The sequence below is a fragment of the Halichondria panicea genome, chromosome 13, assembly GCF_963675165.1.
Source record: "Halichondria panicea chromosome 13, odHalPani1.1, whole genome shotgun sequence".
Lineage (NCBI taxonomy): Eukaryota > Metazoa > Porifera > Demospongiae > Suberitida > Halichondriidae > Halichondria > Halichondria panicea.
In genome coordinates this window covers 4,333,375-4,354,814 of record NC_087389.1, presented here as the reverse complement: position 1 = coordinate 4,354,814, position 21,440 = coordinate 4,333,375, and the positions used below count along the sequence as shown (strand labels likewise).

General features: G+C 42.3%; 6 protein-coding genes and 1 non-coding gene across 20 annotated transcripts; 3 read left to right on the top strand and 4 right to left on the bottom strand.

The window, feature by feature from the left end:
- The first annotated feature begins 42 nt into the window (after positions 1 to 42).
- On the top strand, positions 43 to 2,876 carry LOC135346469 (piercer of microtubule wall 2 protein-like). The gene is made up of 6 exons (XM_064544094.1): positions 43 to 202; positions 263 to 302; positions 489 to 575; positions 1,718 to 1,781; positions 1,946 to 2,012; positions 2,653 to 2,876. The coding sequence occupies exons 1-6, from the start codon at positions 194 to 196 to the stop codon at positions 2,701 to 2,703; spliced, it is 318 nt and encodes a 105-aa protein (XP_064400164.1). The 5' UTR covers positions 43 to 193; the 3' UTR covers positions 2,704 to 2,876.
- Positions 2,873 to 7,389, bottom strand: LOC135346464 (TBC1 domain family member 19-like). 2 transcript variants are annotated; one of them, XM_064544087.1, is made up of 18 exons: positions 7,167 to 7,389; positions 6,915 to 7,117; positions 6,739 to 6,798; positions 6,533 to 6,679; positions 6,296 to 6,359; positions 6,216 to 6,248; positions 5,236 to 5,351; positions 4,823 to 4,897; positions 4,707 to 4,769; positions 4,571 to 4,655; positions 4,329 to 4,373; positions 4,239 to 4,271; positions 4,111 to 4,180; positions 4,012 to 4,051; positions 3,787 to 3,878; positions 3,423 to 3,538; positions 3,099 to 3,169; positions 2,873 to 3,006 (listed from the first exon to the last, which is right to left on the bottom strand). In XM_064544087.1, the coding sequence occupies exons 1-18, from the start codon at positions 7,342 to 7,344 to the stop codon at positions 2,941 to 2,943; spliced, it is 1,557 nt and encodes a 518-aa protein (XP_064400157.1). In that variant the 5' UTR covers positions 7,345 to 7,389; the 3' UTR covers positions 2,873 to 2,940. The 2 variants fall into 2 exon arrangements, with proteins under 2 accessions (XP_064400157.1, XP_064400158.1); XM_064544088.1 differs by lacking the exon at positions 4,823 to 4,897.
- LOC135347166 (U2 spliceosomal RNA) lies at positions 5,483 to 5,670 on the bottom strand. Its single transcript, XR_010398301.1, has one exon. It is a non-coding gene; the product is annotated as a U2 spliceosomal RNA (small nuclear RNA).
- Positions 7,390 to 7,460: 71 nt separating the features above from the next.
- LOC135346515 (protein N-lysine methyltransferase METTL21D-like) lies at positions 7,461 to 9,418 on the top strand. Of its 3 annotated transcripts, none has more exons than XR_010398049.1 (5): positions 7,461 to 7,830; positions 7,956 to 8,066; positions 8,475 to 8,648; positions 8,902 to 9,021; positions 9,229 to 9,418. XR_010398049.1 is itself a non-coding variant. In XM_064544156.1 (5 exons), exons 1-5 carry the CDS (start codon positions 7,553 to 7,555, stop codon positions 9,328 to 9,330), a joined length of 684 nt encoding a protein of 227 aa, XP_064400226.1. In that variant the 5' UTR covers positions 7,461 to 7,552; the 3' UTR covers positions 9,331 to 9,418. The 3 variants fall into 3 exon arrangements, 2 of the variants coding, with proteins under 2 accessions (XP_064400226.1, XP_064400225.1); XM_064544156.1 differs by having other exon boundaries at positions 8,576 to 8,648; XM_064544155.1 differs by having other exon boundaries at positions 7,792 to 7,830; positions 7,956 to 8,648.
- LOC135346514 (uncharacterized) lies at positions 9,418 to 13,518 on the top strand. The gene is made up of 9 exons (XM_064544154.1): positions 9,418 to 9,817; positions 9,976 to 10,137; positions 11,041 to 11,897; positions 11,999 to 12,112; positions 12,204 to 12,531; positions 12,587 to 12,685; positions 12,810 to 12,895; positions 13,073 to 13,161; positions 13,312 to 13,518. The coding sequence occupies exons 1-9, from the start codon at positions 9,562 to 9,564 to the stop codon at positions 13,409 to 13,411; spliced, it is 2,091 nt and encodes a 696-aa protein (XP_064400224.1). The 5' UTR covers positions 9,418 to 9,561; the 3' UTR covers positions 13,412 to 13,518.
- Positions 13,519 to 14,968: 1,450 nt separating this feature from the next.
- LOC135346513 (uncharacterized) lies at positions 14,969 to 16,972 on the bottom strand. Of its 2 annotated transcripts, XM_064544152.1 has the most exons (4): positions 16,847 to 16,972; positions 16,209 to 16,406; positions 15,999 to 16,046; positions 14,969 to 15,299 (listed from the first exon to the last, which is right to left on the bottom strand). In XM_064544152.1, the coding sequence occupies exons 2-4, from the start codon at positions 16,398 to 16,400 to the stop codon at positions 15,198 to 15,200; spliced, it is 342 nt and encodes a 113-aa protein (XP_064400222.1). In that variant the 5' UTR covers positions 16,401 to 16,406; positions 16,847 to 16,972; the 3' UTR covers positions 14,969 to 15,197. The 2 variants fall into 2 exon arrangements, with proteins under 2 accessions (XP_064400222.1, XP_064400223.1); XM_064544153.1 differs by lacking the exon at positions 16,847 to 16,972 and having other exon boundaries at positions 16,209 to 16,555.
- Positions 16,973 to 17,293: 321 nt separating this feature from the next.
- On the bottom strand, positions 17,294 to 21,170 carry LOC135346510 (RNA-binding protein 5-like). Of its 10 annotated transcripts, XM_064544147.1 has the most exons (8): positions 20,459 to 20,772; positions 20,174 to 20,255; positions 20,054 to 20,105; positions 19,671 to 19,827; positions 19,387 to 19,578; positions 19,189 to 19,244; positions 18,353 to 18,630; positions 17,294 to 17,499 (listed from the first exon to the last, which is right to left on the bottom strand). In XM_064544147.1, exons 1-6 carry the CDS (start codon positions 20,654 to 20,656, stop codon positions 19,233 to 19,235), a joined length of 693 nt encoding a protein of 230 aa, XP_064400217.1. In that variant the 5' UTR covers positions 20,657 to 20,772; the 3' UTR covers positions 17,294 to 17,499; positions 18,353 to 18,630; positions 19,189 to 19,232. The 10 variants fall into 10 exon arrangements, 7 of the variants coding, with proteins under 7 accessions (XP_064400217.1, XP_064400219.1, XP_064400218.1 ...); XR_010398047.1 differs by adding an exon at positions 20,833 to 21,170 and having other exon boundaries at positions 18,353 to 19,578; positions 19,879 to 20,105; positions 20,459 to 20,565; XM_064544149.1 differs by adding an exon at positions 20,809 to 21,170 and having other exon boundaries at positions 18,353 to 19,578; positions 20,459 to 20,565.
- Between the last annotated feature and the right edge of the window lie 270 nt (positions 21,171 to 21,440).

Below are 21,440 nucleotides of genomic sequence, written 5' to 3'. Positions count from 1 at the left end.
TCCACTCATGGTGGTCTCTCTCTATGTACGTGTGTGTCTGGAGTGATCACACATGTACACGTGGCCGGTATAAAACTTGACTGGAAACCACTCCCAGAGCGCAGTGAAGGGGAGTGGTTTTACCCTGGTTTCCAAAGCAATAAAGACAAACAAGTGTAGCTTTTACAGGCTGTACATGTGATAGAGGTCTGAAATGAGCAGAGTAAGTTAGTAAACTCACTGCAGAAGCATTTGTTATACATTGTTTGTATCCACTTTGCAGAATTCAAATTCCATAAGCGACACTCGATCTCATAAACTAGGTATTTATTAAAGCTGTATTTTTATTTTACGCCATTTCCTTTGCATAGGCGATGGCGATTGACTTGCTACAATAACTAGGAACGTTAGGGTGTGTGTGATGCACAGCTAGGGCATCCCGAGCTGTATCATTGATTGTGTGTGTGTGTGTGCGCGCTAGATCTAACTTATATTCACACACATTTCAGAGCCTCCGGCTGCTAACAATGGCAACCCTGTGTTCACCTGTGACAAGGACTCCATGGTCAAGGCTCAGACTACTGTTAACAGCCCCAGTAAGTGGGAAAAACAATAATATTATTATGAATTAATGAATAGAGGAATTTTACATTGTGTGTTACCAGTGTATTGTAGGAGTGTGTGTCTATTATTGAAAGTGTGTACAATAGTGACAGTAGTTTTGTATTTGAATAGGTAATTATATCCCGTTGCTATGCTGTTGCTATGTGCAATATGTATATAGCATAATGCACTGAATCTCATATTCTGCACTGACCGCAAAGCCTTGAGGGATTAACATACATATAGTATTTTTAAATACCGCATAGCAAAGGCTTCCAGTAAATAGTTTTGTCCAGTTCTTTACTGTCCACTTCAGCTTACGACACAGTCTTATTCATACTCGTTGAAGGCATCGTCGGAGTTGGCTGTTTAATAATTGGGGAGTGGCTGTTTTGCAGGGGAGGAACTGTTTGCAGCAGAGTTTGGGGTGGGGCTGCTTGAGTTGCATTGCAGCTTTGGGGTGGGGCTGTTTTGCAGTGTTGAAGGTTTTGCAGGGGTGAGGCTGCTTTACTTTTGTCTAGCGAGGTCCGAGGAGCCCGACGTTTTGTGAGTCAAGCCATTCGTTGTGCCAATGACAGCAATTGAATGATCAGATACTGGTGTCTTCAAGCGGAGATGCAAGCAACTGGGACTAGTCTCTTTCAGCTCTTTCAGTAGAAGCTGTGATGTATTTTGTGTTGCTAGGGGTATAAACTAGTTATGACACGTGCACTCGGGATGCATGGTGTATATTGCACTCAGCCCTTGGGGCTGGCGCCCTCGTGCTTCAGTGCAATATACACCATACAATCCCTCGGCCCGTGTTATAACTACGAATTTACAATACATGTACACATTAATTGAGCGTATAAATTAACTAGCCTCGTTCACACGACCTAATTCGGGTCGAATTCAAGTCAGGTAGCAGCATAGTAAAATCATCCACAAATGCAGGAACAGTGACTGTTAGAAAGCTACAGGCTTACCCGCAAACATAAAACACCTTTCCATTTGCGCTTTGTGGCTAACCCCAGATAATACCCAAACACGAATTGGTTTAATCCAGATTCCATAAAGATCTGGTGTCAGAGCTTATGACATTTGGCACCCAGCACAGTAATGACAGTCTCCCTCCACCCCTTAACTACCCCTACAGAAACCAAGGAGCCTCTGAGCAGCTGTCAGCACCCAATGTACTCTACCTCCTCAAACTCTTACGGGTGTGTGAAAATTATATCGTAAGAAATATTAGACCAAGTGGATTCTAGCCATTTTTATCAAAAGGGGGGCCATTATAGGCTCCTTCTCATTAGTTGCTCCATTGTATATTGTCAGAGTGCTTCTTTGTATTGCAATTGACAGTCGGTGTTTCTCTTTCATTCAGACAACTGCAGGGTACAATAGAGACCACCCCAAACAGCTTTCATGGCAGGTCACAAGGATTCTCAGAGGTATTTGTTTGCTCAGTTTTATGTAGCTAGACTTATACAAACCTCATTGTGTGCGGTTTAAAACTGTTAATTGTGGCCAGGTTAAATGCTAACGCAATGCAAGCCTCCATAGCATGCTTCCCTGTGTTAGCAGGCCACCTCTTTATTATATAATAGGTGTGCCCCAAATTTTCACTCATGTGTGTACGTATACCAATACCGGGTAATTTTCATGGGGTAAAATATTTTTTTAGTTGGCAAGCTGACCTCTACGAAAAAAAACGTAGGTGTGGCCTACCGGAACGCATGCAACGAATTTCTACTCACGAAAATCACTGTTTTCGAGTTGAATGAATTTTTTACCCCACGAAAATTACCCGCTATATTATGGTACGTATTGTGTGTACCTATATGTACATGTACACATAGTCCAACCAGTGAAATACAGTGGAACCTTCATAAAACGAACACCATTGGAGAATGTACAGCCTTTTGACCGCTCCTGAGAGGTTGCTTTACATTGAAGTTTCAATCCGGACCTGAGCTTTTGGCCGTTTTATCGCATGTGGTTGCTTTTCGGAGGTGGTCGTTAATGGAGGTTCCACTGTATTTTTATTTTACATCCCTAAGTCATGCACACACGACAATTTTTCACGTACAGCATCTTGGACGGGCTGGAATGTACCGAAACCATTCACTGAACACCTCATGACAGTATGAACCCAACACTGACTCTCTCGTGCATTTATCCACTCCTCATCTAGTCATCTAGTCTATGCAGTTGTATGTAAGTAAATACGCTGTTCTTGTTTAGTTGCTTGTGTATACATGTATACATTTTATTCTGTTTTGCGTAATACGTTAATTTAAAAGTACCGCAAGTCATTAATTAACTGATTGATAAGCATGATTCTGAAATTGAGATACTAATTATGGGGTCCTCATACTGTCACATGAAAAGTGTTTGTTGCAATAGAGGGAGAATGTTCAGGCAGCGAAGATCAGAGAGTACAGTCTGTGGGAGTGTGTGTGGGGGGAGATAACGATCACATTGTGGCCGGGCTGTTCAATAATAGAATTTAATCACACTCGTACACATCTCTTTACCTCTGCTTCAGTGAGTGTGGTTGCCTTGAAGAGATTGGTAGCTCGGAACTCAAACACAGAGACAGCCATTACTGCAGAGTATTATTATACAATGTCAAAAGCATAGAGAGCACAATCCGGACAAAGTGGCTGTATAATTATTTCAACAGACGAGTCAAAGTCAAAACAACGTCAAAATGTATAGCACACTACATGTTATAGTACGCGCAACGGCTATTGTGAAATATTTAACACAGTCATGCAGTCACCATCTCATAATTACAGTCACTTGTATTACTTGTTTCGCAATTATAGTGACATAATTATAAGCTAAACACCATTCACCTGGTAGTAGGCTGAGAGTATTGTAGCCGATGATCCTATCCCAGAGGAGGAGGAGCTGACGAGTCTCCAGGTGACCGGCAAAAGCTGTCATCAGCCAATCAAACGCCATCCTCAGTCTGGGCAGGAAGACAAGATAATTATGTACAGTATGAAGATGTTTACAATAATTCTGTATCTAGTATAATACCAGTCCAATGAAAACACATTGTTACCGTAATACAACGAGCAAGCTAATCTAAAAAATAGTTAATAGAGGCTCTTAGTTGTAGTCGGATTGTAACTGTGGGTAGTTAGTTTGAATACACACACACACAAACAGACGAGGCATATAAAGTACCCACCCACCCCACACACACACACTTACGGTTCTGCCCCAATCTTCCTGAGGTGTTCTGTTAGCTCTGGCTGCTTGCACTGGAGGAGGTGCTCAAACTGACAACACAGACCCAGAATACCCTGTACATTGGGGCGAGAGGGGACAGATGAGTAAAGGAGGATTAAGATTGGCTAGCTATGAGAGGCTGTAAACTTACTAAAAATACTATAGCATAATAATAGAGGGGAAAGACAAATTCGATACTGTGCTTACCTGAGGATGTGATGAAATGCAGTGTAGGTGCACAAAATACCTACATATATACAAAGAGGCAATTACAGAGCAATGGAGTTACATGTACTCATCGTTTACCTGAGATACATTTCTCTGAAAAGTGCATACAATCGATCCGCTCGATCAAACATGAAGCACAGAGGAGCAACTGAAACACAGGTCATTATTTTTAGTAATCACATGAAGTGGGGTTGACCATCACTTACGGAATATAGAGAAGCCATGAAACGGAATAATCCCTGTCAATGGAAACAGAATTTGGTAGAGGAAGAAGCAAGCTCAGCAGTTTAACTCACCACTGGGGGGATACACTGTTTGGTAATGAGGGTCTCCAGAATGACCTATATGTGGATCGTCCTTGAATAAAATAGTATGTGTAGAAAACTGCTTGTTCTAGGGAGAAAATTTTATGTAGTGTAGTCAACAAGAGGGAATTTAGCTAGTTGAGTTCTCAGTGGATGTTTATTAATAAGCATGTGTATGAAATGCTAGCAAAGGGAACACCTCGTCTTCCCCACACATTAACCATCCCCCTCACCTGTTTTGAAGGCCTTCATTGGTGTTACACTGAGGTGGTCAAAGTGAGGGAGCATAGTGTTGTCATGGAGGAAACACAGCAACACCTGCAACACAACCAGTCGTCAAGGCGATAGACTAACACCGAAGAGCTACACCTGATGCATGTTGTCCTCAAACACAAAGAAGTTGTCATCATTCGCTGCAATTTTCTTCACATCCTAAGAGAAAGAATTATTGTCATTAAAGAATGATGGCCTTCATAGAGACTTACCATCACTAGCAGTTTTTCAAACAAAAGACTGTACTTCATAACGGACATTTTCAGCTCTTCAAACACAAAAGCATGCTGCACATCATGTGAATTATGCCCTGTATCATACTGTATAGCCGGGTATATTTTGAGGGTACATGCGATAATAAATTCGTGGGTATATACCGTATAGCGGGTAATTTTCGGGGGACAAAATATTCATGGTTGTCTTCAACCACGAATATTTTGCCCCACGAAAATTACCCTCTATATACGGTATATGCAGATTCATCAGCAAAAACTGCAAACATTTTATACCCTCGAAATAATTATACCCCGCTATAATTAACAATGTGGAATTGGTTGCCAAAATCAGCATGAATATCTAACACACAAAATCAATGCTTTCATTTCACATACTCTAACCCCCTGACCTCTGGGCTGCTGGTGTTCAGTGTGAGTGCTCTGCCCCACAGTTCCCTCCTGAGACCCACTGGACACCCTCCCTTGCACAGCTCTCTCGCCAGGGGGCAAAGTTCATGTTGCAACACTGCAATATAAAGAGAGATGCATGTAGAGAGACAAAGGAGGGGACCACAGAAATTTAACTGATAAACGTACATGATTATAGAAAGCAATGTCTGAAGGATGCATTGATTTTTGTTTGATTGTGTCCCCATGAGGGGATGGGCCGCACCTAGAAGTAGTGCAATACTAGGGCAACCCGCGGGAAGGGTGAAGCAAGCTTCGGTCCACAACCCATTTTGCAAAAATTGAAGTAAAAGCGTGGGGCAATAGCCCCGTCGAAGCTTTTACACTTCGAAGAACAGTTATTTCTACTTGATCTTAGCCAAAAGGCCAGAAGCGATACTTGACCAGGTTCTGTCTGCCTTTTTATAGTGAAGTGTAGGTCCACTGTTTAGTGGTATTGCTTCCGTCATAAGAACGTTTGCTAACAAGCATAATAATGCAATGAATAGCATTAATTTTGCATACCACAGTAGAACTAATGACACAAGAAAACTTGGTCTGGACTGGCAGCAGTACCTTTTTAACAGAGAGACTGGCCATCATTGAGTTACAACTAGTAAACTACACATTACAGAAGGTCTGGAGCCATTGGCCGTCCAGGAAGTGTTGCGATTAAACTGCCTGAGGGTGTATCTGGTTCGCACTATAATTATGCTACAGTCTTTCACATTCAGGAGAGAAACCTGAACAGACTTTGCTTGATGAGCAACTTAAGCCGTAAATCAGCCTTATTTTTCCAACAGGGCGCAAATGAAGCCCTGAGAGTACCAACAATATTCAATTTCCATCTCTGTTCTATTAATGTTGTTTTGTCGGACACTATCTCTTAACGATTAAAAATCAACACAGGGCCATATTGAGTACACTCCAATCTTGAACCAACCTTTCTCAGCCTTTTCATTGTACTCCACTCCACCTGTGCTAAACAGTTAAAATTCAGTACCATCGAATTTTGTTTCTCACCATTTCTCGACAGAGAGTTCTCCATTTGCAGATTTGAGGGATGCAAACTCGAAAACAGCATTCTCTATAGAAGAGGGTAGTGATAATACAGTTTCCTTTGAGGACCGGTATTTTAGTATACATGTAATGCTACTGACTCACCAACACTAGATATAAAATGCATACTATCATGGCAAACAAAACATTGTGTACTAGGTTATACATCAAGACGTTATTGTCAAACTCCACCCCACTGACTAGTTGAGTAAGGGACTTGACGTTGACGTTGAGTTTCATTAGACCCCCACAGTCCACTCCAGGGTTGTAGTTGCTGTTCCTCACACGAGTAAGCACCTCCAGAAAGTCCTTAGGGGAGTATATCGGGTTCATTTCATGGAGTCCTGGAGTGATATATAGTACAGCACACATCAATACATGAAGGAGCTAGATCACAACTTTCCTGGGAAATTACTTCCAATTGAATTCCACTTCCGTCTCAATTGTTCACTTTCAGAAGGTGACCTCTGCAAGGGGATAGAATGAATCGATACATATCACTTAAGAAAAAACCCAAGGGACATGTGAAATATTATTTGCAATCATTATAATTCGGCAAGTATAAAACTTGTACTGTTGCTACCTCCTTGCATAGTGGTAGGTTCTTCTCAATGGCCAGAGTGTTGATTCCTTGTCTCAGTGTGGCTTCCCACTCCTCTTCAGCCACTCGAACAAAATCCAGTGGCTCCTTACAAAGTGGGCGGAGCTCACTGCCGTCAATGCCTACTTTATTCTGTAGACTTATCACCTCCTTATACACAGCATTCTTTAGGAGTGTCTGAAGTTCTGTGGAGGTGAAATCATCAATTACTGTGGTTTAGTACATGCTGCACACCTGGTGTATTTACGCTGGCATGTACTGTTTCCTCTAGGTCACTGATTTGGACGTTTTGGTCCTTGATTTTGCTCTGAACTGCATACTTCAGGTGAGCACTCAATCCTATTTCCCTCATCTTCGAGAGAACAATAGCCTCAGTGTCTTTATCATTGCATAGACTTGTCCAGTCCTCCATTGAGTCGAGTACAGCTTGTCCATGTGGGTGGCTCTAATTCTAAATAGAGCACATTTATTGAAATACTAGAACGTTCAAAGGTCAAACGGTTTGTGTTTTACCGCGGCGTACAACTGAGAGCGATAAAAGCCGCGGCCTGATCAGCTGAGAGAAGAGTTACTTAGGTACTTTCCTGTGGTATGGTGTTTTTTGTACATAAAACAATGAGATGAACAGTGAGACTGAAAGTTCGAATGGGGGCAGCTTCTTCAGAGAGCTGGAGTGTGGAGAAAAAACGATTCAACTGAAGCAGCTCTATGTCGGAGATGTAGGTTGTGTGGTTTGGGACGCTGCTATTGTCCTCGCTAAGTTCCTGGAGAACGATACCTTTTTCCCAGTAGCCTCGGGGCCTGGTACGTCAGACCAACGTAGTCACTGGAGGGGTAAGAGGGTGGTGGATCTAGGCTCTGGTACTGGCGTGGTGGGGATAGTGGCTGGGGTGCTCGGGTGAGTGAAGGAGACGTACTTTTTGGTAGCGTTTACAATTTTTACTGGCTATACCAAAAGGGTGGTGGATTTCACGCATTGACTGTGTTTGATTTCAGAACCCATAATATGATATATACATACAGGGCAGATGTGACAGTGACTGACCTCCCTGAGTTTGTAGACTTGATGTCTGACAATGTCAGTATCAACAAAGATGTCATCGCGGGATCTCTTACTGCTCAAGTCCTAAAATGGTGACAGTACAGTACGAGCAGTGTAAATACCCAAATCGATCTTTCAATGCTGCTACTGCTAATGCTACAGACTTTACATTTGATTGTGAATATAAAACAAAACGTATTGGCTTTTTATTGCTGGTCCTGCTGGATGCATTTTTAAAAAGGGTGCTTTTCCGTTGTATATCTGTACCTGAAGCTGTTAATGTACAAGTCTATATGCTAACGTACCAGTCAGGGGCGGATCCAAGAATATTGATAGGGCCTAGGGGGGAGCTAAAAGTCACTAGGTCAAGCCTAGCTAGCTATTCTGCAAATCACGATGTTTTTCCTGTATGGCTCATCAATAATTGTTCATGCTTACAGTATTTAACTGGGTGTTGCTATGATAATGCTACGTGCTATAGTGTAGATTCTGTCTTTCAGGCTTGTAATCAAGGCCATGGTGCTCAAGTCCCCAAAGCTCCCCACTATAGATCCGCCACTGAACCTGTTTATGTACAAGTTGATGCTAACCGTTTATTTAGGGGAGAGGAGGTGTCAAGATTTCTTCCTTCACCTGACTATGTGCTCATGGCTGATGTCGTGTACTATGAAGAGGTAAGAAATGAAGTGTTTGCCTATACTACCTATATGCTTGTACACATTAGCAAAACTCTAGGGGAAGATGTAAGCACACAATCTGCCGGTCGTTTAAATAGTGCAGGTTTAAATTGTACTTCTTACAGTACGTAGTACGTCTTACAAGAGTTATTTCACACTTTCTTATTGTGCACCATCCCTTGCCGCTAGCTATATGTAGCCAGGGCCTAAATTCCATTTATTCAACTATATACATCACACATTGTTACAGAGTCTTCCTGCCTTGCTAAAGACATTGGTGGACCTGTGTGGTAGACACACCACTGTACTCATGTCCTATGAGGAAAGGACTACCGGCAACAAGCCACTGATCGAGAAGAGGTTCTTTGAGGTGAGGTTATCATAGGGGAAGCTGGAGGTTATAAATTGTTTATAGTAATTAATTAAAGGTCTCAAAAATGTTGTTGTTTGGTTACACAAAAATGACCGCAAATACTCCTATGGGTTCATAGTTTTTTTATGTCCTTTTTATCTTTGGTGTCCCGTTTGTCTCATTCGTGTTCAGCATTACTTTTATTGACCTTACTCTCTCATACAGATGATGGACGAGCATTTCACCAAGACGAAGGTGCCCTATGAGTCTTTGGACAATGTGTTTAGAAGTAGAGACATTAACGTCATTATGTTCACCCTCCAGTAAATTCTGCTCAATTTTCTGCAACCCATTAATTTTTTTGTGTCTTGTGCAGTTAATGATCTTTACCTCAGTGTCTTCGGCATGCTAGATACACCCCTTGTTTTTACTGAGACTGCTCTGTCATTCATACTATTTTGGGGAATGATGTAATGGAAGGCAAGCTAAGGGTATATAGTCTAAGCATAGTCATGGTCTGAGCATAGTATGGTCTGAGGCTAAATCTACCGAAAAGCAATGGCTGAAGAAATAAAAGAAACAGATGTAGTATTGACTGGCTGCGATCAGATTGCGCTTGAATGCTCTACAGAGTACGTGAGCTACCCTCTGACTGAGCAGACATGTTGGGCTGTCACCTCCTTCAAAGCTCCGTTCTATGAGCCAACCTCTCGAGCCTCGGTGAACATTGTGGCTGTCATTGACAAGAGTGGCTCTATGAAAGGGGAAAAGCTGAAACTAGTCAAAGAAACCCTGCATTTTGTCATTGACCAGTGTAAGTGGCTGCTTTAATATAGCTATCTAAGCTAAAGACTAAAGGGATACCATAGCTCCACTTATTTTCTAAAGATTACTTTGACTGTTACGAGCCCCGCCTCCAAAGTTGTATGTTGCGGGTTTTTGCATTTGACCACAAACAGCATCCTTTTACAGTGAAAGAAACTGACAGACTGTCTGTGGTTACTTACGACGCCTATATCTACGTGAATTTTGACCTGATGCTAATGAACAAAGCCAACAAGAAAGAAGCCAAGGCTCTTGTTGACTCCATTCGTAGTGGCACACAAACTAACCTCTGTGGAGGACTGCTCAAAGGTACACTAGCTACAATAGCTCTGCCCATTTTTGTGGCATTGCAAGAATGGGGATCATTTACAATGGATATTGATTGTCCTATATAGGATATTAAATTTAGTTATGTGCGTAGGATATATATTAAGTTCAATATTATACACCGTATTTACTTGATTAAACGTCCGGGCGTTTATTTCATTTCGAAGTCTGTAAAGGGGGCATTTTATTCCACGGGAGTTTATTATTATGTTTACTGCACAGCAGCAGTTATTGTGCTCTTCTTGGCTGCTGTCTCAGCTTAACTTTAGGTCATACCTCTGTGTCAATATCTCTCTCTCTCTGCCATTGATGCGTCATAAATAGTATATGCTGTCATGCTTGCAACTGGTAATGTCCAAGTGTCGCTTATTTAGACGGTCACCTTAAATAGAGGTTTTACGGATATATATACCAGCTTATATAACAGACATATATATTTGGGAACAAATGTACATAGTCTAATTACAGAGAGGTGACCTATGTACACAAACATGGGACCTGGCTCTCTATACCATGCAGGGATGACTTAAATAATGAACATAGAGAGGGGGGCGCCCTGGGATTCCCCCCCCTAAAAATCTGAACACTTAATGATGTCATAACAAAGTGTATAACTTAAAAACTTCTACATATTGAAATAAGTATATACACTGTACTAGTACAAAAAAAAACCAAATTGCACCTCAGATAATCATTTCGTAAAATTTCCCTGGGAACGACCCCCGGACCTCAGCTATATGAAACCCTGATGAGGGTTCCACTGCATGTACATCTAGTATACAGCTGCTTTGAAAGTCTGTCTTTCCACGCTGTGTAGAGGAATGGTATCATTTACAGTGCATTTGTACCATGTACGATTAGTAATTTCTATTTTAATCCTATTAGGAATGGAACTGATTTCGAACACCAACGAGCAGGACAAAGCACAAGTACAGTCTGTTCTACTCCTAACTGATGGGCTAGCTAATGTCGGTGTCAGAGACACCAACGATATTCTCAGAAACATGAAGTGCTACCAGGAGCTTGAAGAGTATGATGAAAAACAACTTCCACCTCTACGTCAACAGCCGTGGCAGCACCCACAACAACGAGGACCACCTCTACACCCACCACCTCCACATCTGTCACGAGCTCCTGTACCACCCCCACCACTCTCACAAGCTCCTGTGCCACCTCCACAGCTCTCACAAGCTCCTCCGCCACCCCCACCACCTCCACAGGTCTCACGAGCTCCTGCACCACCCCCACCACCCCCACCATCTCCACATCTCTCACGAGCTCCTGTACCACCCCCACCACTCTCACAAGCTCCTGTGCCACCCCCACCACCTCCACAGCTCTCACAAGCTCCTCCGCCACCCCCACCACCTCCACAGCTCTCACGAGCTCCTGCACCACCCCCACCACCTCCACAGCTCTCACAAGTTGCTGCGCCACCCCCACCACCTCCACAGCTCTCACGAGCTCCTGCGCCACCTCCACAGGTCTCACAAGCTCCTGTGCCACCCCCACCACCTCCACAGGTATCACAAGCTCCTCCGCCACCCCCACCACCTCCACAGCTCTCACAAGTTGCTGCGCCACCCCTACCACCTCGACAGCTCCCACGAGCTCCTGCGCCACCCCCACCACCTCCACAGCTAAATGGTCCACTGTTACGTATACAACAAAACATCTATCGTCCAAACCATCCAGCAATCGCTCAAATTCCTCCTACTATTCTCAGAGCACCTCACTCCAAGGTATGTTTAATATTTTTTTGAGGAGGCACTATTATAAATTATGGCTGTTGTATTGTACATTGTACTTGCAAAATAGTAAAGCTGTCTCTATTACTACGCAGTTTGAGGGCACTGTCTACACATTTGGATTTGGGTCTGACCACGATGCCACTCTACTGGAGGCCATCTCCACTCAAGGGGGCGGAGTTTACTATTACATTGACTCTAACGAAAAGGTTACACTTTTATTGTCATTGTTTGCTTGTACATGGTATTTATAATAGGTGTCTAGCAGAAAAATTTACAGCTGCTTTTCTGTTTCCCCAGATTCCTGAGTCATTTGCTGACTGCCTGGGGGGTCTACTGAGTGTGGTGGGTCAGAACCTCTCTCTCAAGCTGGAGCTACAAGGAGGCAACAGTGTGGCCGAGGTACACGCTAACAGAGCCATCAATTGGACGACTCCTGACAAAACCTGTGACATTGCCATGGGAGACCTTCAGTCGGAGGAGGAGAGAGATATTGTGATGGAGTTGAAACTGCCAACTATGCCCAATCCCCAACAAGACCTGGTCATAAAGGCTTCTCTCTCCTACTTCAATGTCATCACCTCTGCCCTTGACACTGTCACTTTTGACCTCAACATAGACAGGAAAGGTGAGTGGATATTCACTAAAGCTGAGTATTATATTCATATTGTGCTCTTTCTCAGACGGTGCTCAGGGCCCAGCAAAGGAGACTGTGGATGTGCAGAGAAACAGAATTATTGCAACTACTGCTCTGAAGAAAGCCGAACCACTTGCGCAACAAAGTAAGTGCCTTAATGCAAATTGATTGACTTGATTGGCCGTGACTTAGCTGAATAGGTTCGTAAATTAACGTAGTTGATGAATAATGCAGAGCTTAAGAATGATTTATTTCTCCTCCCCACAAAGATCGACTGGCCGATGCCCATGCTATTCTCAACACTGCCATCTCCACACTGACGGCTTCACCATCCTTTCAGCAACATTTCACTGAGGTGAACCATATAGACATAATTTTACTTGTCTACATAATTATGTTGAACCTGTACCCACCACCAAACACTATTTGTAATTTAACTCTATTTGTAAGTTCTGCGATAGAGCTTTGCACTGTTTTTACTAAACTTATTTTCCCATTTACACTAACTGTTCTTGTTCCCTATCTCACACAGGCTCTGACTAACGACCTTCGTCGAGGGATTAGCTCACTGAATTCAGCTAGCTCGTATCAGAAGCATGGCAGACACTACATGCGCAGCAAGTGAGTTGCTCAATGTATTCTGCATGTGAATGGAAATAACTGTGGCATTGTGTCACTGTGTATACTGTATAGTGTGTATAACCGTGAAGGTTTTGTGCACTGTTCGGGCATAGTTACACATAATCATGTATTGTTATTTTATGATCATAGGGTTCAGACTCACTCCACTCAGAGGTCAAACTTTGTTGATGACACTCAGTACTACCAAAACAAATCGAAGATCGCCATGAGAACTAAGACAAAAACCTGAGAAACAGTTTTGATTAGCGTTATTTTTAACACCTTAGAGTGTACTAGCTTCAATCGGTTTGTTTGTGCACATTAATTATTCTGTTATTGTGAAAGTCAATGACTAGGCCCTGTTAAATTATGCTCGGAATAACTTTAGCGTAAATAATGATTATTAGGCGGCAATGTCCATTTTTGGTAAATTGTGCATAAACCACGTTCTTGGCCGGGGCAAAAAATGGCTGGATCGATTCATGTCAGTAAGATAACATGTAATAATAAATTATGTAATTCCATGTGTCTTGTGTCAGTTGTGTATATATGTCTAGCTCTACGTCCCAGGCTTATAAGAGTAATGGGTGAAAAAAGCATAAATTTCAGGGTTGTCTGTGTTCATGTGGAGGCAAAAGAAGTTAGACTCTATATATGCAATGCACTTTGCATGCAGCTCACACGCACTGTAGCTACATCCATGTATCATTCAGCCAATCAGTAAGGGTGGTTTACAACTTGATATAGAAAGTTCTACAGAGCCTGTTTTTAATCAGGGCTGGTGCAAGACTAAGGAGGATGTGAAATTGACATGAATATTACTGCAGCAACTTCTCAGTTTGGAATGTAAATAGTTCACCACTTCCTCATTGTAGGCCTTCTCAATTATTTTCCAATACTGCTCTCTTGCATCCAGACCAGAGAAACCGATCAATAATTATGGCAGCTTACTCTTCTCGTCCAAAAAAAGATGATAACACAGTCACCTTTTGGCAGCTTTTTGAACGAGCAGCAAAGCAAAAATATGGACAGAACATTTGTGTTGTCAAAACAGATGATCATGAGACGAAGGTGAACAATATTGACTTTCAATTGAGCGTTGTTGCTATGGACCCAAAACCTAGCGAAAAAACACGTACAATCGTTGATATAAACATGAAAGAGTATATAAATTACGGAAAAGTGGCTCAGGATGAAAGCGTTGTTCAAATCAACAAAAAGTCATCCAAGACTGAAGGAGGTCGCTACACCTTCTCCTCGACAAAAGGAGTCAATTTTGGGTTTGGAGGCAATATTGGAGCACAGGTGATGGGTGCAGCTGTAGCTGGAGGGAGCATCGGAATAAGTGGGCATTATGACAAGAGCAAGTCTACGACTGAAGAAGCAGAGAAGTCGAGCACAGAAGGCACTGAGTACTGCTACAACCAAGAGGAGAAGATAGTCGTGCCGCCAGGAACACGTGTTAAAGCCACAATCACTACCTACCGCATGAAGTACGAAATAAAATACACTATTAAGCTAAGCGTAGGCAGGAATGAGTATCTTCGAATGGCCTACAGGAACACCTGTCAGCGGCATCTGTGTTGCGGGGTGTTTAGAAGCAGTGGTTGGGTGAACATTCGTGATATGTTCAGCACCTTGCCTAATTACAATCCAGATGATGAAGATGAGACAGCAAGTTTCACTCAGGATGGCGTACTGTCTTGGGTCGGGGAGGGATGCAGTGTAGAAAAATTTGAAGAACCTCTGTAGCTCTTTGCAGCATAGTTGAATGAAGAATTTTTGTAACACGACAACCCTTTCCATAGGTATTTGTCATGTGAACATTAGTAATCCGATAATGAATTTAATTTATATGATATGTGCATGCATAACATTTTTTATGGTGCATGGCTCCTGCCTGAGGCATAATTATTACAAGTATAGCAGTGTGTCTAATTATAGACAGCCGCTTTTGAAACAACCGCTATGTTTCCAGAATCTCACAAAAGTAACAAGATTACAAATCGAGTCTCATTGTATATAATTATAATAGCCTAAGTCATAGCCATTACATTGCTCTTGCAGTCATCTCCCACCCCGTATTCATAAGCGCTGCCTTTGGAACCAAGTCCAGCAGCACCTTGTCGGATCTCTGCCTGCACAGAGTGAAACAGTAGCTAAACACATGCAAGTATATATAACTAGCTGTAACTATAGCATTAAAATAATGCATGAGTAATTAACCTACAACGTAAGTATAATACCATAGTATCATTGGTCCATAATTCTGGCACGATGGCCTAAGACCCCCAACATGCATATGCCTCTTTCGGATACGGTCTCCGTACCTGGGCTGCATGTAGGAAGACTAGTGGGGACTACCTACAAGTGTAAACCAAAATCTGTACTATTAAAGTACACGTCTAAAAGTATACACACATATAATTTATAACTTAACTGCATGAATGCGTCATGACACTCAAAGATAACTGTGCTTGTATGGAGGGTGACATTACACTTACCAATTTAAATGCTCAAAATACCACATCCATTGAAATGTCATGACTTATTGTAAGCTGAATTTACATAATTATATAGACTGGCACAACAATTAGCACAGTTGCTGCAGTGAGTCACAAAAGTCTCTTAAATATACTAGACGTACACGTACATTGTGTGCATGGTATAGTGATATATATAAAACAGCCATTAACATTGCATGCACCCACTATGAAAAAGCACATGGGGTCTTACTGAAAAACAGGCCATATCCATTAAGGCTAGACCACACTCCAAAACCATAGATAGTGCAGGTTATCTATGCTAAAACCGAGCTGATCAACTTAGATGGTTACCTGGTCTGAGGTGGAGGCAGCTGTCTGCTGTGGGCTCTTCCATTTCAGCTGAAACACATAATTATTACATCATAACTATATCAAAGGACATGCAGTTTGCAAGCACCACATTAATTTTTTGTAACAATACCGGCCAGATATAAAGTACAACTGTGCATGGTGGTGTAAGGCCCCTCACAAATATACATATACACAAACTCATGTTCACACCTTGTGCAGATCTGAGAACTCTTGATGTTTTACAAGCACATCTTTCGAGGGCATACAAACAGGTGAGTTGGTCCCAGTCGGTGTGAGTGCACATGGTTGGTATCTACTCCAGAGGGGAGAGTGTGCCTGGGGAGGGTGTTTCCAGAAAAAGTGTTTAACTGAGATGTCGTTACGAGGTACAGGCAGCAGCATCTCAACCTAGCAGATATAACAGTTCAACAAACTAATTATGCAATATGAATTGTACATCGTATAGCTATATAGCGGAACATTTTCGCATGTGCAAATTTACATTATTTGGTTCGAGAGCCCTTCAGAAAAATGTTTGTGAGGGGTTGTATTATTAGCGTTGCAATTACCAGGGAAAACCACACCCACCAAAAGCTTTGCATGTGAAATATCGGTGCATGCATGGCCTGCTTCAAATTTTCACATTAACTGCTCTGCCCTCAATAAAAGCAACATTTGCACCATAAAAGTTTCCTGCTATACATATACGTAATAAAACACGTGGATTAAGCGCTTTTCATGAAAAATCGCAATACAAACAAAATTAATGGAGTTTTAATTATAGCCAGGTAAAAACTGGTTTAAAAAGTGCTGCACAAATGGCTGTTACGTACAATAATCACACCTACTAGTAGGTAAAATCCCGTGTTTTACTGGTTGTGCACTCAGAGTTGACCATCAGAAATACAATTAAAGTCCTCCAGAAGCAGATTTAATTAATGGCCATGACAATATCCTCTATTATTATCCTCTGGTATTGGAGGATATGACGTACCAGTAAACATGCATGCATGTGCTTCAACTTTCTTGGAATGTAAATAATTTACCACTTCCTAGAATGGCATTATTCAAGGTTATAGATAGAGTCATGCATGTGGCCATATTTTAAATTTTATACTTTTGCAATTGTGGTCTACAGTATGTTATGCTTTAGAGGAATAATGTGGAGCAATTAATTATAAAAGCTGTTAAACTTTAGCATAAAAGAATTGTAAATTATCTCGAGCATAATCTACCAACCCCTGCCCCCGTGGCATAATACCAAGTATGGCAGTGTGCATGTCTACACTGATGCCATAATTATTATTGAACAGCTTTTGAAACAACAGCGTTTTTTCTTCACAACAATACAATGTACATACAATCATGCACAATCACAGAGTCTCCTTGTATCTAGTCTGAGTCATAGCCATTACATTGCTCTAGAAATCATCTCCCACCCCTTATCCATAAGCGCCGCCTTTGGAACCAAGTCCAGCAGCACCCCTTGTCGGATCTCAGCCTGCATAGAATTAATGCAACAGTAGCTAAACACAAGTATACAATAATTATAGCTAGCACCAACATAATGATGGGTGATTAACCTATATATACAGCATTATAGCCGTACCATACATGTATAGTATCATTCATAGTGATTAAAGCATGACAAGAAAATGAATATGAAGAAGTGGACTCTGACTCTATTCGTTGATCACTTGTGTCGATGTCAGATGTATATAGCAAAAACTTCCCAAAGGATGGTAGGTCATACAGTCGTATACGTATACAACAACTCTCAACCAAAAATTGGTGTCCTTATTCCAGTATATTGTGCTAAACAATTATGCCTCGGTGCGCATGTGCAAGCGAGGTATACGGTAGTGTGTGTGTGCATGTGCATGTGTGCATGTCTGTCTGCATGTGTGTGTGTATGTCTGTGTAGACTGCTACAGCTGCATGCTCAAGGATCAATGAAGTTCAATTAGTAAGAGTTTCTATATAGGCTTCTATAGTCATGTTTTCGTGGATTTTAATTCGTAGATTTGCAAAACAATGCTTCGTTCTTGAGTTATGCCTAGTTTTGCTTACTCAGAATGCCTTTTCAGAAGAGTGCGTAGAAAACTTGTCCATAGAGTGTTGCTATAGTAGTTAGCTCTGCACTATAACGCTAGCTATTGGTAGCTGCAAGAGTGAGAACTGAGAGAGCTGCCAGGCTCTGCTGATGCAGCTTTAGATTTAAACGTTTGGCATCAATCGTTTTTAACAACAATTAAGGCATTTCCACCGAGGCATCAGCACCTGCGGTGCTTTCATTTACAATAGTATATAGCACTATAATTATAACTAATGTATATACGCACAGAGAACCTCACCTTGATGGGCTCGACAATTCCCTGGTTGGACCTGCCCAAGCCCTGCCCATCACTCCACCCCATGGCCAACGATGATTGTTAAGATGTTACACAAAAGATGCAGTTAGTTGTTTATGAATACAGTATATACAATGGATACACAGGAGCAAGAAATCTACCCCTACTCACGGTATGGGGGGTTGCACCATCTCCTGGTCAATCTTCTTCTTCCACTCTGGCACGATGGCCGAAGACCCAACCAACACGCGCCTCTCCTGGGCACGGTTTCGGTACCTGGTCTATAGAAAGACATTAGTGTGTGTGTGTGAGGGGGGGGGGATGGTGGCAGTATTACTAGCGGGGACTGGCTAAAATGAAACCAAAATTGGCACTATTAAAGTATATACATATCTAAAAGTACAACTGTACATTCATTACATGTACGACACTCGATAAAAGTGACTGCGTTTGTATGCATGCATGGAGGGCGACATTACTGTACTAATTGAATTGCTCCAAAATACCACATCATTGAAATTTCATGACTTACTGTGATAAGAGTTTACATAGACTGTCCAACAACTGTATACATGTAGCACAGCAGTCACAAAAGTCTCTTGAATATACAAAGTACATTGTGTGCATGCATGGCAGTAATAGTGCACCCTCAACTCTACCAGGATAAATTAACAACAGGCCAGATCTATTTAATAACATTGCACCCACAATGAAAAAGCATATGGGGTCTTGCTGTAAACAAGCCACATTCATTAACGCAGACCTCATTCCAACAACATTAAAACCATAGATAGCAGATTATCTATGCTAAAACGGAACTGATCAACTTAGATGTTTACCTGGTCTGAGGTGGAGGCAGTTGTCTGCTGTGGGCTCTTCCATTTCAGCAGGTTTGCTAAGGAACCACACATCAGTTAGTACAATCTACTTAAAATATCAAGGGAGAGTTTGCAACACCACATTTGTAACAACACCAGATAAAGTACAAGTGTGGTGGTGTAAGGCATCCCATAAATACACAACACACATGTGCACACCTTGTGCAGATCTGAGAACTGTTGATGTTTTACAAGCACATCTTTCGAGGGAAACTTTCTCTTACAAAGAAGACAGTCCCAGTCGGTGTGGGTGGGGTTGGTATCTGCTCCAGAGGGGAGAGTGTGCCTAGGGAGGGTGTTTCTAGGGAGTGAGGTCACTGAGATATCGTTACGAGGCACGGACTTTTCAACCTATACAGAGCAGAGAATAGTTCAAGCAACTTACAGTACATGACAATTGGCAGTCTCTGCTATACACATTGTATATTACTCACACCACTCACCTGTGGAACTGTGTTGCCGACGGCAATGCCGACACTGGGGATGCTCTTGCTAGTAGAGGGTTTGGCCAGGGGCTTGCTTTGCTGAGTCAGCATATTCACCTGCTGCTTTTGTGCTGACTTGGACAGACTTTGCCCATCGCTCCATGTTCTTGGCAATCTGCGGAAGGTGAGTGCATGTGTGTGTGTGGGAGGGGGTGATTAAGCACACCGTCACTGTTAACTCCCGGGATCTGCTGTGTACAGTGTGGGAAGTATTTTTCCATTCTGAAATGTTGCTGCTTAGTGCATAACTGCTATTTCTAAGCCTGTTCTGGTCTGTCAACAAAAGTGCACTATCACTGTAGGGGCTTGGCAGACTTAACTCCCTCATGTGTATAGTGTACCTCCACCCGGAGCTGGCAGACGCTAGTGAGTTGCCATCCATCTTAAAACCGCCTGCAACAAAACCAACATCCACTTCCATCCATAACCTCACTACACAACTTTACTGCAGTTTCACTCACCCCTCACTGTCCACTGGTACGTACTTGAGCTGTGCTGGGTCATATAGTAGCAATACTGACCAGTCTGACTGTTGTAGTGATACTGAAGGGGAAAACAGGATAATTATAGCTGTTGTATAATCTCATTGAGCAACAATCGGTGATCTAAACACAACAAGTAAATATGTCTAACAGCTACAAAATGCATCCCATAATTTTAGAATCGTATGCTAGTTGGGCATACACAAAGGCACCGGTTTTTAGTCAACCAAAGAGTGTTCACAGGACGTTCTATTATTACAGTACCTGAGTCTTTGGATCGTAGTAGAGGCCAGTGTTTGAGTCATAGTAGAACCCTGAGGTTTCATCGTAGCTATACCGGCGAAGAGGACAGTTCACTTCAGCTGACACGTCTGGAGAAAGAGAGGGGAGGTTAAGTGAGGCGTGCATGCTAGTACACTCAAGGGCATTTAGGCCAGAAACGCACAAAAAGTAAATACACATAATATGTAGTAATACTAATTGTACACATGTAGTGAAAACTGTCCATAGTGGTCATCCTAATAATGAAGCCAGATTAACAATCACTTCCCCACGTTTCCCCCATATCGCCCCAGGTACTAAGGGGAGGGAGGGTGGGGCGGCATATTATGTACATTGTAGGTGTTGTTACAGCCTGCCTTGCTGAAAACCTTGGTGGACCGTTATGAGGAGAGGACTACCGGCAACAAGCCACGCCACTGATTGAGAAGAGGTTCTTTAAGGTAAGGTTATCATTGCTACTAGGGGAAGCTGGTTTTTATGAGGTTAAAGGTCTCTAAAATGTTGTTGTCTGGTAAAAATGTCTCTCTATGGGTTCATAGTTTTTATGTCCTCTTTTTCATTGGTGTCCCGTTTTGTCCCATCCTACGAGTCTTTGGACAATGTGTTTAGAACTAGAAGTAGTAGGAACATCAACGTCATTATGTCCACCCTCGACCTTCAGTTTCAATTTTCTGCAACCCATTTGTGTCTTGTGTCGGTAATGATCTTTACCAGTGACCCTCTATTTGTGCAGTTCAGGATCTTTACCAGCATGGTCTAATGTTTACACTGAGACTGCACTGTTGGGGAATGATGTAATGGAAGGCAAGCTAAGGGTATATAGATCTAGTCTGAGCATTAGTCGTGGTCGTGGCTACACAGCAACTACTGAAAAGCAATGGCTGAAGAAAGAAAAGAAACAGACGCAGTATTGACTGGCTGCGATCAAATCTCGCTTGAATGCTCTACTACAGAGTACGTGAGC

Excerpts from the sequence above, each read along its gene's own strand:
- LOC135346515 (XM_064544155.1), top strand. The coding sequence starts at position 8,064 with ATGGTGACAGTACAGTACGAGCAGTGTAAATACCCAAATCGATCTTTC. Across the intron at positions 8,649-8,901 it reads ATGTCGTGTACTATGAAGAG|AGTCTTCCTGCCTTGCTAAA; the intron begins GTAAGAAATGAA and ends ACATTGTTACAG. Across the intron at positions 9,022-9,228 it reads TCGAGAAGAGGTTCTTTGAG|ATGATGGACGAGCATTTCAC; the intron begins GTGAGGTTATCA and ends TCTCTCATACAG.
- LOC135346469 (XM_064544094.1), top strand. Across the intron at positions 1,782-1,945 it reads ACCTCCTCAAACTCTTACGG|ACAACTGCAGGGTACAATAG; the intron begins GTGTGTGAAAAT and ends TCTTTCATTCAG. Across the intron at positions 2,013-2,652 it reads GGTCACAAGGATTCTCAGAG|CATCTTGGACGGGCTGGAAT; the intron begins GTATTTGTTTGC and ends TTTCACGTACAG.
- LOC135346464 (XM_064544087.1), bottom strand. The coding sequence starts at position 7,344 with ATGGAGGACTGGACAAGTCTATGCAATGATAAAGACACTGAGGCTATT. Across the intron at positions 5,352-6,215 it reads CAATGAAAAGGCTGAGAAAG|TGTTGCAACATGAACTTTGC; the intron begins GTTGGTTCAAGA and ends TTTATATTGCAG. Across the intron at positions 3,539-3,786 it reads AGGAAGATTGGGGCAGAACC|ACTGAGGATGGCGTTTGATT; the intron begins GTAAGTGTGTGT and ends CTTCCTGCCCAG.
- LOC135346513 (XM_064544152.1), bottom strand. The coding sequence starts at position 16,400 with ATGCTGCTGCCTGTACCTCGTAACGACATCTCAGTTAAACACTTTTTC. Across the intron at positions 16,047-16,208 it reads AGTTCTCAGATCTGCACAAG|CTGAAATGGAAGAGCCCACA; the intron begins GTGTGAACATGA and ends TATGTGTTTCAG. Across the intron at positions 15,300-15,998 it reads CTGCCTCCACCTCAGACCAG|GCAGAGATCCGACAAGGTGC; the intron begins GTAACCATCTAA and ends CACTCTGTGCAG.
- LOC135346510 (XM_064544143.1), bottom strand. The coding sequence starts at position 20,656 with ATGTGTATTTACTTTTTGTGCGTTTCTGGCCTAAATGCCCTTGAGTGT. Across the intron at positions 20,256-20,458 it reads ACTACGATCCAAAGACTCAG|TATCACTACAACAGTCAGAC; the intron begins GTACTGTAATAA and ends TTTCCCCTTCAG. Across the intron at positions 19,579-19,670 it reads TCGGCAACACAGTTCCACAG|GTTGAAAAGTCCGTGCCTCG; the intron begins GTGAGTGGTGTG and ends TGCTCTGTATAG.
- LOC135346514 (XM_064544154.1), top strand. The coding sequence starts at position 9,562 with ATGGCTGAAGAAATAAAAGAAACAGATGTAGTATTGACTGGCTGCGAT. Across the intron at positions 11,898-11,998 it reads TCAGAGCACCTCACTCCAAG|TTTGAGGGCACTGTCTACAC; the intron begins GTATGTTTAATA and ends ATTACTACGCAG. Across the intron at positions 12,113-12,203 it reads ACATTGACTCTAACGAAAAG|ATTCCTGAGTCATTTGCTGA; the intron begins GTTACACTTTTA and ends CTGTTTCCCCAG.